Genomic DNA, 12,760 nt, shown 5'->3' with positions numbered 1-12,760 from the left:
TGCTAAGAATATACCTTGCGAAAACGAGGGAACTGCAACTTGTATAACGTCATTTTCAAGATTCCCATTGTTCATGACCATAAACCTAGATAGAACTAATGAAACGAGAAAAGAGTAATCAGAAATACAGCCAAGTCCCTTGAAATCCTTAACGCATGCAGCAACCCCGACGCTATGAATGGTCTTTCTTTTGACATAAGATAAGCTCCAAAGTGGCAATAAAAAACTAATATATGATACAAAGCCAATCCATACGGACGCAATGCTCACGCTTCGTGATAAATATAAAATGAAAAGTGGAAGGCGGTCCTCCATGTTCCAGCAAATGGAAGTTAACCAAAACAAATCCCAGTGAGTTTTTCCCCCTTTTGAAGCTTTCTTCTCCCCGGTCCGTGACGCCAATGATGATCTCAATGTAGTAACATGAGCGATGCTGAAAGCAAAGTACCTTAAACAATTGAGCTTCTCGTTATGGTGTTTCGAGAATGATGGCCCAGGCACACGACTCGCGACCACTCTATGGTCCACGACTGCGCATCGCCCGGGTTGATCGATATTGCAGTTTGGGAAGTTCCATTTCGACATCGATACCCTCGTCGGCTTCCATGATATTTGGATCCACAGCCATAGGTGCCATGGGATCTGCTGCGATAATAGGTTCGGCAGCTTCGAGCTTTGCAGGCTCCAACTTGTTCTCCTCCTTAGTGGGTGTCGGGCTGCTTTCCTTGAGGCCAACGGTCATGTCGCGGCGCATACTTATGGGCCGCCGTGTCCGGACTTTGCCCATCTCGCCTGTTTCCTTTGCTAATTCAGGCTCTTCGCGCTCTACGCGCTCCATTTCTGTCTTGGCCATCTCGAGAACCTCAGTCAGTCGTTTCTGTACCTTACTGATCTCGTCGTTGCAGTCGCCATCGCGAAGGAACTGATGAGCACCGTGCTCACACATACTCTGCACAAATTCGAGGCCCTTATCCAGCTTATCGTATACGTCTGGTGGTTGGTCGCCAGCACCGGGTCGGGATATCGACATAGGACCGAATCGCCTGCTGCTCATGTATCGTAGTGAAGGGAGAGCGTCGTCATTGCTTCCATCCTCTGATACGTCTTGCTCCGCAAGCTTCTTGATCTGGGCAACTCTTGCTGCCATCTTGGCTTTGCGCATCAGGTTTCGACTTGACGAGACAAACCTCACAAGATCGTCAAAGAAGCTCTGAACATAGCTATCATAATAGACAATGATCATGCTCCGTGTTCGATAAGCGGCAGGGGCGTCTTCGTTAGACATCATAGATGGCGACTTGGGCTTCTTCCTGACCTGAGCTCGTGCTCTAGCTTGTGCGGCTTTGATAATCTCTTGTTGCTGACGAATGGAACCAGGGCTTGGGGTATGCACCTTGGGTGTCTCGGGCTTGACTGGTGTCTGTGCTGTGTTGTCACCTGCACCATCTTCGAGGATGTCCTCGTTCGCTGGAACCTCGGCGTGAACTACTGGAGGATCATCTTTAGGCTTGAGGGACTCGGTTGAGCCTTTGTTGCGAAGCGACTTTGTCTCCGCACTTTTGCCCTCTGCGGCAGCAACAGCGGCCAGTTCGGCCTGGCGTCGGTCGATCTGGCCGCTGAGGTCGTCAAGTCGCTGTAACCAGTCCGGGACGTTATTGACAAGATTCTTGAGCGCATCCATAGCCATGTCGCGGAAGTCTGTTTCTAGCGGTGGAGCCGTGTTGGCTAAAGTTATGGGGCCAGGTGATGTCCACCCGACTCCCTAGCTGTCGGCTTGAAGAATGGCAAAATGTGCTGGAGCTGGGGAGCTGCGTGTTTGCACAATTACGGCGAATGAGGTAAGTTGGGGGATTTGGGTTGTATCGGGACCTGGTGGCAAATAAAGGTAGGGTGATCGGCAGCGTTTCGTGTCTCGGATGGATCAAAGTCCAGTTCGTTGGTATGAAATAGAATCAGAGAGAAATAATTGATCAAGCAAGCACCATAGCACCCGGGTGGGACAGAGGCATAGAAATTGGATCGGTTCTTGGGTGAGACTCGTATCAGTCCTCTTTTGTCTCGTGATGGTCGTAATCGTCGTAGGCGTCGTTAGATGATACAAAGGTTCTCCCTAGACAAGAAAGGGTAAAAAGGTGTGCAATGCTTTAATGCGACTTGGTATGAATTGGGCGAAAGGTCAAAGAGCTTGAAGCCAAATGCCCAGAGTTGCAGGAGAATAGAGGATGTTGTAGGTGTTTAAGATTAAAGAGCCAAGGCTGGTTGGTTGAAACGAAATGATTCGAGTTGGACTTGGTTTGGTTCAGGCCTGGTCTGACGCTTGATGGGTCCACTAAGATGGATCGAACCTGGCGCGATGTTTGAATGTTGGTTGTGAAGAGAATAGAACCAACAGCTGAGGCCTCGGAGAAGAGAGGAGGATGGAGGTAAAAGCAAGGTTTGCAAGTGTGAGAAGTCCACCGTGAGCGTTTCCTCAATTGATCGCTTACGTCTCGTCTCGTGTCGTCTTGTCTCAACAGGGCAAGGGACTCGGCAGGTCGGAGGCTCAGGCCCTCTAGGGAATAAGTGACCGGGTGGGTAGTGGGAGTGCGGCGGGGAGAAATGGAAGCTAGAGAGCGCGGAAGACGGGAGGGAATTGAAGCGTTTTAGAGAGCCCAAGTAACGACTCCCAGGATGTATGGACCCGATCCGAACAGCCCTGTCTAGGGTCTTAGTCTTATCCGATCTTGCACTTCCAGCGGCCTTCTAAGCTCTTCGGATTGGCTGAATGGTCTCTGGACGGGCGAGGGCAAGCCACAGTCCACTAATGACGGGGGAGTTTGAGCTTGGCTCAGGCCGGTTAAGGGCTGAAGCTGGCTGAGAGTTTGCTGCTTAGGGCGCGGGAGTTGGAACGATTTAAACCCCGAAGCGGTAGAGGCGAAGGGTCAGAATACAGAAGAGGAGCCAAGGAGCCGAGATTCAAGAAGAGATTGGCTGCAGTGGGAGAAGAGGAGGAGGTTGAATGGGATGGTGTAGAAGAGAGAAAGAAAGAAAGAAGACGAAGGGAGAGACAGGCAATTAGAGATGCAGAGTGATAACCTAAGCCTGTACGTAGCCCAATAAACGAAAAAGAGAATAAGATGGAGAGAGGGTTGGTGTGAGAGGGAGGGGAGCAGAACAAGCATGAACATGGGTGGTATGGGTATGGATGCCATGCGAGCGAAAAGGCGGGATGGGGATGGCGAGAGATTTTATTGCAGTACAGTAGCAGCAGAGAAATGCAGATGCAGATGCAATGCATATTGGAATTGCATGGTTCAAGGTCATGGACAAGGTAAAGCAAGGTCGCTGCAGAGAGTTGAAGAGCGAGGAGAAGGGTAAACAGAGCGAACGAGCCTACAAGACGGGGTGTTTCTCTAGGAGGTCAGGGGCGTGTAGAATGTCCTCTACACCACCAACAGGTGTGTACTTCAGAGGAACTCTCTGGCACACTGCATATTACATACAAAATGTATGTACTACATACCACTCGTACTACACCCTTGAGCACTAAATAGCAAAGAAGAGCAACGGCTCAATGAGAGGGGAATTTTGGCAAAGATGAGATGGGAAAAGAAAGATTCTTCCATTACAGGGATTGTCGGAGGATGGACAACGGCGGCTGGGCGGCAGGAATCACGGCCGCGGCGGCACGGTGCAGGCCTGGCTATTTGCAATGCCTTGGCTGAGGTCGGCTTTGAGGAGCAAGAAGGCCTCTGACCTTGAATCAGGGCGTCAAAAAAGTAGCGAGTTAATTGACGCTCTAAGTTTATACTAAGTTTACCTAGCTATTTTTGTCGGTGAGGATGGATCAAGATGGAGCTCCATCTTGACTCCCCAACAGTGGAGAAGAGGTTAGGGAGAACATGCAAGTAATCATGAGGTGTCATTGTTGATACACTGACAACTGACAACTGTACCCGTGATGTTTTGAGATACTCATGTTGCCATGCATTAAAGACGGCCGACTCGCTGAACTCTAAAAGAGACCATCACGAAAACAATCAACCTGAGTACTGAACAAGGACCCTTGCGAGGTGATCGGACTCGATGAGATATATGCCACGGGGGTCAACTTGGGGGGAGTGTGAGATGTGCGGGATGCCACGCAATGAAATGCATTGAGGAGAGAAATGTGACTGACGTTTTAAGGGTCGGGATTAGTTCAATCGAGCTAAGCTAATTGTGCGTTTAGTGGCTTGTGGCTTGGTGTTGATTTTTGACACAAAACTGTCAATGGGGCTCGCTTTGTGCTTTGACGTTTATGAAGAGGTCACCATAAATGAGACAGAGTTTCTCGAACCCAATGGTCTCTCCAATGATCAGCCATGCTGCAGGTAACTCAGATATCATCAATCAACCTCTCTCTTGCTGATACTGTATTGGAAGAACTGCGTACTCGTAAACGAGGAATGCTTCCAGCGGGGATCATGTGGAGCTGTTGAGTTGAACCACGGCCCATGATGCCCTCTCTGGCACAGACAGGCTCATGCATGACAAGGCAAGTCGCAAGGATTCAAATCATATACTGTTGCAGCTATTATCATTGAATAAACACAAACCAACAGGAGTTTCCTCTTTCAATAGCCACAGCGGATTCTCCTGTTCACACAAGAAGTGTTCATGCATGATATGACATGACAACTTGTCATGTTGCACGAATCCTTCAGAAACAGAAGTAGAAACAAATAAACGCACCGCTCTTCCGTCGATCGCATCTCGCCCTGTCCAACCTTCGGCCCGTTACTCATGGCTCTTCTATCACAATATCCGCAAGACATTCCCTCGTGCCGAACCTTCGGTGACGGAAAGGAGAAAAACACACCGAGGTTGTTGAACATCGCCCTCGAAGCCTAAATCGGGAGATTCTTGCGCTTGTAAGACATTGCAATGGATCTACGTGAATGCCGTGTTTGTTTGCATACCAAACCTTCCGAAGCCAGTTTCGCTTATTTCTCATTCTCACTCTCATTCTCATTCCCATTCTCATGATATGATGGTTTTCTCGATTCGATCTGGAACTTATCGGCCAACGCGTATGTATGTAGTCTGATGTCAAGTTCAGAATTTCTGCTTTTTGTACAACCAAACGTTCGGCCGTTGAACCCTTGACGAACTTAGACCCCTGCACCCCACCTTTACATTATTTCTCTTCTTTGATATTGATTGCTTGGAAACTTCAGGTTGGACAAGATTGTTGGCGCTTGATGGTTAGAGAGGGTTTCCCAGGCACAGTATGATATGTAATCATGACAGACCACTTTCAAAGCTTGTAGTGATGATAGGCAAGTCCTCTGCTGTTGTCAATGACACTTTGTATCACCCCAATCTACCTTAAGATTTCCTGTAGGTACATCCATCCATGGGTGCTGTTGTGATTTTGCAAGATGCGATTATCAATGCAGTTATCTCATTTTAAAAATTATAGAGGCAAATTCGACGTTTCCTCCGTTTCAAACCCATGGTAAACAGGGACTCATTAACGATGCATTATAGACTACCGCTTCTTTAGTTTCTTCTAGACGACGGAAAAAATTCTTTATCTGGTTTCTCATCAGAAACCCTTGTCATACCCTCCCATGCACGATCTTCCTCTGAAACGACCTACCTACAGAGGAAGGTCGAGAAACTCAACACTGCACTTCCCGTCGTTTGTGCGATCAGAGCAGAAACTGAATATCGCATGGCTACCGGTTCGCTGCAATTCCTGTAATAGGTAATGCCACAGCAGGCGGAAACTATCAGCCTTTTTCCTCACGAACTTGTCATTGTGCCGCATGACGATACCTGTTGTTAGTGACACTGTATCCGTACTTGATGATCGTCTTCGAGAAGACAGGGTTTATCAATCTCCGTCTTTGAAAGCCCACATGTCCTCTTGAATTGTCTCAAGGGTGAATGGTCCGACGGACATTAGTATGTTCTCAGGAAATTCCAATTGCTCTTCGCCAGATCTCAACTCAGTGACTTCCTCGAGAGGACCGTGTTGGTTCTTATTTCCCTGGTTAAAATCGAGTGTAACCCCAAACAGCTGATAGTCAACCTGTTCTTCAACCTCCAAAGAGGCTGTGCCATCGCCGCGTGTTCATGTCCAACGGCTAAAGGACAACTCAACACGCAGCCAAGCCAAGGGGATCATCTCGCATAACAGTGCATATCAACGTCGCATCAACAGCTCGTGACATGACAATAAATAAAACACACAATGATCGACTGTTGATTGTTCCCTATAGTAGTTTTGCAGCCGATGGTTCACTAACGTTGTCTAATGAGAGAAAGGCCAAGCTGTCACGGCAGTTCAAACCATTCTTGTCATTGTCCGGTTCGTAGCTTTTTTCCTTTTCGGCTCTTTTTCTCTTTTCTTTGATCGGCTTCGCTTGGCTTCGCTTCCGCGATGCTAGTCCAACGGCCAACTAATAAGCTCAAGTTTGCGCCCGGCCATGAGAGATATCCATAGTAGTTTTTATACGCCTCCCGTCTCGATACGTTTTTCAATTCGAGACGTTTGTTCTGCTCGGCACTTCTGAAGCGAGGACAAGCAGCGCGTGCAGTATCCCCAGTCATGCTATTTCCTGATCAATGGAGTCTTGACCAGAGCGATCAGCAAGGTTCTACGGGTTGCAGGCGTCAACAATTCATCACCTGACTAGACTTGACGCTGTTGGTCAAGGTTCATATCCTTGAACAAAGCAATTTGCCCTGTTTTCTCTTCAGAAGAGCAGGGCTTTCAGCCAACAAGTGCCGTGCCGACATGGATTCAAAATGTCTCATCATGGTCGTCATTAAAGAACCCCAGTTTCTTAAGAACGTTGGTTGCTGATCCACAAGGATGAAAAGGTCTAGAACTTGACTAGACGCTCGGCTCAAGACGAATACAAACGGAATTTCTGATGTGTTCGATTGATATCTCGGCGGTGTGGACGTTAATAAATCGCCCGTCTCTTGCATTTCCGAGGTTGCACTCAGAAGCATGAAGGATCATCAACAGCCCCAATCCGTCAACTCGCAGCGGAGAGTGTCATTCCAGTCATAGCTCTGAGGGTTGAATCTCCATAACTTGGACGCAACTACTCATAGCAAAAGGTTTAGCCTGTCAAAGATCAGCGAATAGTGCCCGTTGGTGTTGTGCTTTGACTTTGACTTGTCTGGTCTCTGAAAGGCCGGCTCGCTCCGCTTTGACGATGCACGAAAAACGGCCAAAACGGTCGAAGGGTGGGCTTGAGACGGTGGAAGCCCTGTGCTTATGACGATATGATTACAGGGTTATTGTCTGACAGTTTGAAAAGGGAGAACGAGAGAATATGCATTGAGACGGTTACTGAGACACTGACAGGCAATCAAAGACATGCATAGCAGATCCAAGGCACTCATGAGACCTAGCTAAGCTGTTTTCGTTATGCCGTAAAGTGCTGCAGGGGTTTTAAACTGGACGAGACACCTGATGCTGTCTGTATGAAGCACCGTAAATCGCCAGAGGCAATCCATGCACACCGATGACTTGAACAAGAAACCTTTGCCTTCTCTTCTTCTCTTTATTTCCGACTAGCCTGCCTTCTCGGAACAGGTCCGATTGATCCTAGCAGTCATCAAAGTATGTTGGTTGTTAGTTATCATCTGTTGGTCCTAAATTTCTTGATGACAGCCAAGGAACTCATCATCATTGCTACGTGCCAAGCTATGCGATCAGGCTCAGTATTCTGTAGGAACTCTGGTGTCATGCTGACAATATACAGCCGTCGCTCTTTGACTCATGCCACTCGCCAACTACCGGCGAGTTAGCCAAGCTAAATTCGTTTGCTTTCTTCGTCGCATCGTTGGGTTGTTTGCTTGCGGAGAGCTGTCTCGTTCTACCTGCCAGTTTGCTAGTTCTCGGCTGAAAAGGACCCCTTGCATCGGTTCTTTGGCAGGATAGCAGTTAATGTGTCGCACGATGGAATGTTGAGATGCATGTCGGCCGTTTACCTTGTTCAAGAAAAGCAGATGAGACTGAGAAACAAGTTCAACCTCAAATAAACAATTGAGTTCAACCAACAGGTCTTCATGGAGATCCATGACCCCTCATGAAGTGGAGTCTATAGTTTATTAGTCGTGTAGATCATGGCCATCTAGAATGGTCTATCAATGACAACTGTTGGGCTTAAGACAATTCATGGAGCTACTCACTAGTCACGATACGTACAGAACAAGGCAAAAACTTCCGGATTGATACAACATTACCGGCCGGGCATGGACTGTGCCTCATGGCGCTTATCACCTTGTGATGCTGGCCTCAGGTGCGCCAACAATCAAGAAAGTCTACGTAACTATCAACAAACATGCAATGGCATACTCATCTCTCTAATGAGCTTGAGCTTCTTGATTCCAGTAATTAAGCTCAATTGAGCAATGCATGTGGTACAACGCGATGTCTCAAGCCGCATATATCTCCCATGCTTTAATTATCTTACAAAATGACAATACTCACCTAATTCATTCCACAAAGACCTTGAGCAATCCGGCTTATCAATAGAAAGAGGTCAACAACTTACCTTAGACAGGGTTAAGGTCGTACAGCAGCAGATCATCATCACATGAACACTATTTGGAGCTTTGGAACAGATGGTAACAAAAGCACAAGTTAAGAAACGTGAGCCTCGAAGTTATTTATATACAACTACCAGGGACTTTTCCATGTGCAGCTAGGTGGAATACTGTCCTCGAAACTACAATGTGCAGCGACGAATACCCGAGTGAGTTGATCTAGCATACTGTGAGGTTGCAAACTTCAATGGCTATATGCCGAGTTCTCATAAGCACCCCTGAGATGCTATACACTATACGTGATTAACCGAGCTAAAACAGATATACATACTGGTCATGTGATCGAAAACTCTCAACGAAGTTACTGGGATGAATTCGAGAGTTCCAGATAACCAAGTCCCAGAGTTCCTGTTCAAAGTTTCGTCAATGCACACGGTTTACACAAGCAGTGCATAAGCACACCATGAGGCAGTCTTCGCCGCCACAAAAGCGGCTACTCTTAGAATATCCAGAATAAGACGAGAAGAACGTTCTAATAAGGCTTGTATCTATAACTATCACGTAGATATAAATTAAGGTAGTCTAACGATGATATCGTAAGCGAAGAAGCAAAGTTTGTTTTCAGCCTCACAATCTAAAGTTAGTCTGCCAAGATCTTGGTCCAGGGTTCACGATAGCTTCAATGATGGCTGTGCCGTACATACTCGGGACTGATGACAGCAAAGGTTACCGCCTCATAGCCCTACGAAATTCTCTTCAAAGTCATTCCCACTAGAAACTCTGAATGTAGTGACAGATGACTCTTTCCTGGTCAAGGTTATCGTGAGCGGCGTATGGGTTTCGGTGCATTAGCAGGGTAAGGCACCAGGGCGGCCGCTCGATGTATGTTGAGGCTCGGGCTATAGAGTATTCGGCAGATGTTAGTGGGGGCCGTGGTTACGATATCAATCACTGAGCACACTAATTGAAACAGCCTCCTATTAAATTGAATAATAAGTCAATACACTTGCAGCCCATATGAGTTTGATGATGTGTTGGAGAGGCACATACAATCTTTCCTTGCCGTATGAAAGTGCCGATATACAATCTTACAATGCACTGCTACTCAACACCATCTGATTCTGAGGACTCAAATGTCAGCACTATAGTGATCACAGGCACACAGAACACCTCGGTAGTTAAGTTCAAGCTCTATTTTGAGCCTCGCTCTTCGACCCCAGTTTGTTCCGTATCGAGCTTTCGACAGCTTTACTTCTAAGGGTTTCCTCGGGTTGTCATGCCTTACAGGAAAGTTCGCCGAACCATCGGCCATCGTCAGATGCTAAACCATTACAGGAAAAATGTCATCCTCCCCGGATCGGTCCCGCGTGTTACCCGCCCATTAGTGTGGGCGTGGCCTGACTTGAGGGGGTGAAACCCGCCGCTTATACACACATAGTGATTGCAAACTCACCGGCCACACAAACTCGTTGACTTGTTAGGCCAACTGGTTGAATCTTGCCTGTTATCATGTCATGTCATGCCTCGGCTTGACAGATGGAGATTTACGTGCATGTCTGCTAACACCACTTATAACAGACCTTTCACGGGGCTACCATGCTTGAAGATTATTTAACGTTTCGCACGTGTCTTTGCGCACCATAATACGATATAGGGACTCGCCTAACCCTCACTCTAGCCTTACGCAGTTCAAGTCGTGTAAGCGCCCAACCAAGTGCGGGCCGCCTCCTCCAAAGCTTGGCTTGCATCTGTAACCCTTGCCCTGCTGTGCATATTCGGAGGTTACACTCAAGCAAAATTCCTTCGCCAACGGAGGCGGACCGACTATACGAAACTTGTTCGAAACTAGAAATCGCCGTGAGCAAGATGTGCAGTCCAAGGATCGGGGGAGTCTCTATTTGTGGTTGTGAGTTGTATTGACAGAGTATCAATTGGACACACTCTTACTAGCTAAAATAATACCCCGTAGCTCCCCCAGCCTCTCCCGCAATTTGACGGAGTACTTCTGTTGTGATGAACAGGGGTTGAAACACGCATTTTTACAGATGCGGAACTTGATGCGGAATTGCAGTCAGAGAGTTGCAGTTGAGAGTTGCAGTCTCGCCAAGTTGCATAATTGAACCGCCAATGCTGCTCTGACTGCTTGATACTGATGCATGAGAAGATATATGAAGTCCGTTCCACATACAGAACAAAATCCGCCATATCTATTCTCAGCAAGACAGAGCGGAAATGAAATCGTAGCAACTGAGACATGCTTCCGCGAGCGCCTATAGACGAGTCAACGACCAGTGAGAAAGCTCATCAGAAATTTATGATAGATTGCTTTATGCATCTTTCTAGAACAGTCACTCCCGTCCCCAACCTCTTTCATTACAGCCCCCAATCGCAAGAACACCCATTGCTTGATGCTTGAGAAAAATCAAGATCAGACATGCTGACTTACCTTGGCCATGCATCTGCCTTGCATGTTCGACTGATATGTATGAACGGCTGCATGAGCACTTCCCTTCACCGCATCGTTCGTGTAAACTCCATTTCGGATAGAGAGTGAAAGCTGATGCGTAATATCTCGTTCCGCATAGCCGTGGGTAGCAGTCCGGTCCTTGACGGGCATTACGGCGGCGACTACCCGTAAATTACTAGATAAACTCGGTTGATCGGATCGCAGATCTTTGATCTTACGGGTCTCGTGTTGTCTTCCTGCTGGCGGAGTAATTCCCATCAAGTATTCTGACACAGGTTTGTAGCGGCGATCACTTGCGGTGCATATGTTACTCGTTGAACTAGGCACCAGTTTTGAAGCCCTTGGCGTATAATCCTTCATAATAGGAAATCCGTGTCTGAGCACAGATTTGGGTGCATTCTTCGCAGAATTGCTGACGTGGTCGTGCGATGTTGATGTAACGGAAATTGCTGGGCAGTATGCAATTGACGTTATAATATTATGACACGATAATGACTGGTCTTATTCTTTGACCTCAGTATGTCTCGCACGGATTACAGGGCTGTGTGATACGAATTAGGATCCTGGTTCAGGAAAACTACAGTCGAGATTGAGAAAACGCGATGGATGTCAATGAGGCAATGTTTGCGAACACATCTACGTACAAGTCACCGGGCGAATAAGGCTAGCAACTCATTTACTACTGCCAGTGTCTCACATTCATAGTCCCAACCTTGAGATTGCTGGATTAGCCTTGATACAAAGTAGATATATCACGGGTCTGCATCATGATCGCACCATCCGGTCCGTTGTGGCTAAGTTTCAACGTAACTATAATATATATATATACATAAATTACAATTAAACATTTGGAAGTTAGAATGGTGTTGTCTCCACGGCTTTTGTTTGGTTCTGAAACCCTCTGGTCAATGAACATAAGGAGATGGTGAGTTCAACATCTACGACTCCTGGTAAGGTTTTGAGAATAACAGACTGAATCAAGTCTATACCAAAAGCTTGGTTCATGTTCCTAAAGGTTCCAGAACTGTATTATCGAGTGTAAACGCGGGCGTCAGTGGTAGTTAGCTTACACACTCGCTGTTCGCCTTGGCGAGGCATAGGCAAGGAACATGAACAATCAAAGGTTGTGGGTGAACCTTTACATGTTGCAATTCCTTATATTTTGTCCTATCTTTGAGTTGTTCCAATGGTAGGATGTGAATTTTCCCAAATTCAGACAAGGCGAAGAGGAGGAACTGAATAGGGCTTGGGATGCTGCCGTCACATCATTAGCAGTTATTCTTTAATATAACAGACGCAAACTATAATGAATTACTCATTCTTCGTGTTTTTTTTTTACTTCTGCTACATAGTGTAGGTATTTAACAACAGCAAGATCCCCTATCCAATCTCACGAACAGGCCCAATAGCAACCTCATCGCGCCGCATGATACGATACATGCAAGGACTGTTTGAGTTATTTCGCACAGTAGTCTTCATGAATCTGCTGGATATTGGTTGCTTCTGCTCCCCGGCGAGCTTTTGGTGTCATAATAGCAGTAAAGCAGCCGAGTGTCTTGCTTATATCGACCAATTTGTAAGTCGCCGTCCACGCCCCAAGAAATCGTGTCTACGGGGGTGGACAAGTGTATCATACAAGCCCATACTTACCATGGACTGTTTGTCGTATTTCCTTGCACTTACGACGTTTTTAAATTTGACATTACATGTATGAACAGTCCACGGCCATCGAATTAGCAGCGACTGGCCGTAACATCG

At 46.9% G+C, this 12,760-nt stretch overlaps 2 protein-coding genes across 2 annotated transcripts; both read right to left on the bottom strand.

Annotated features, from left to right (window-relative positions):
* Nucleotides 1-517: 517 nt before the first annotated feature.
* Nucleotides 518-1,687, bottom strand: FOBCDRAFT_132082 (uncharacterized protein; the record flags this gene model as incomplete). The annotated part of the gene is made up of 1 exon (XM_054704218.1): nt 518-1,687. The coding sequence occupies one exon, from the start codon at nt 1,685-1,687 to the stop codon at nt 518-520; it is 1,170 nt and encodes a 389-aa protein (XP_054560193.1).
* A 9,196-nt stretch (nt 1,688-10,883) lies between these two features.
* Nucleotides 10,884-11,362, bottom strand: FOBCDRAFT_200209 (uncharacterized protein; the record flags this gene model as incomplete). Its single annotated transcript, XM_059608962.1, has 2 exons — nt 10,884-10,946; nt 10,982-11,362. 2 exons carry the CDS (start codon nt 11,360-11,362, stop codon nt 10,884-10,886), a joined length of 444 nt encoding a protein of 147 aa, XP_059464677.1.
* Nucleotides 11,363-12,760: the final 1,398 nt, after the last annotated feature.

This window comes from Fusarium oxysporum, chromosome IV (assembly GCF_013085055.1).
Source record: "Fusarium oxysporum Fo47 chromosome IV, complete sequence".
Taxonomy (NCBI): Eukaryota; Fungi; Ascomycota; class Sordariomycetes; order Hypocreales; family Nectriaceae; genus Fusarium; species Fusarium oxysporum.
Note: the sequence above shows the minus strand (reverse complement) of the source record. Positions and strands in the feature narration are given on the sequence as shown.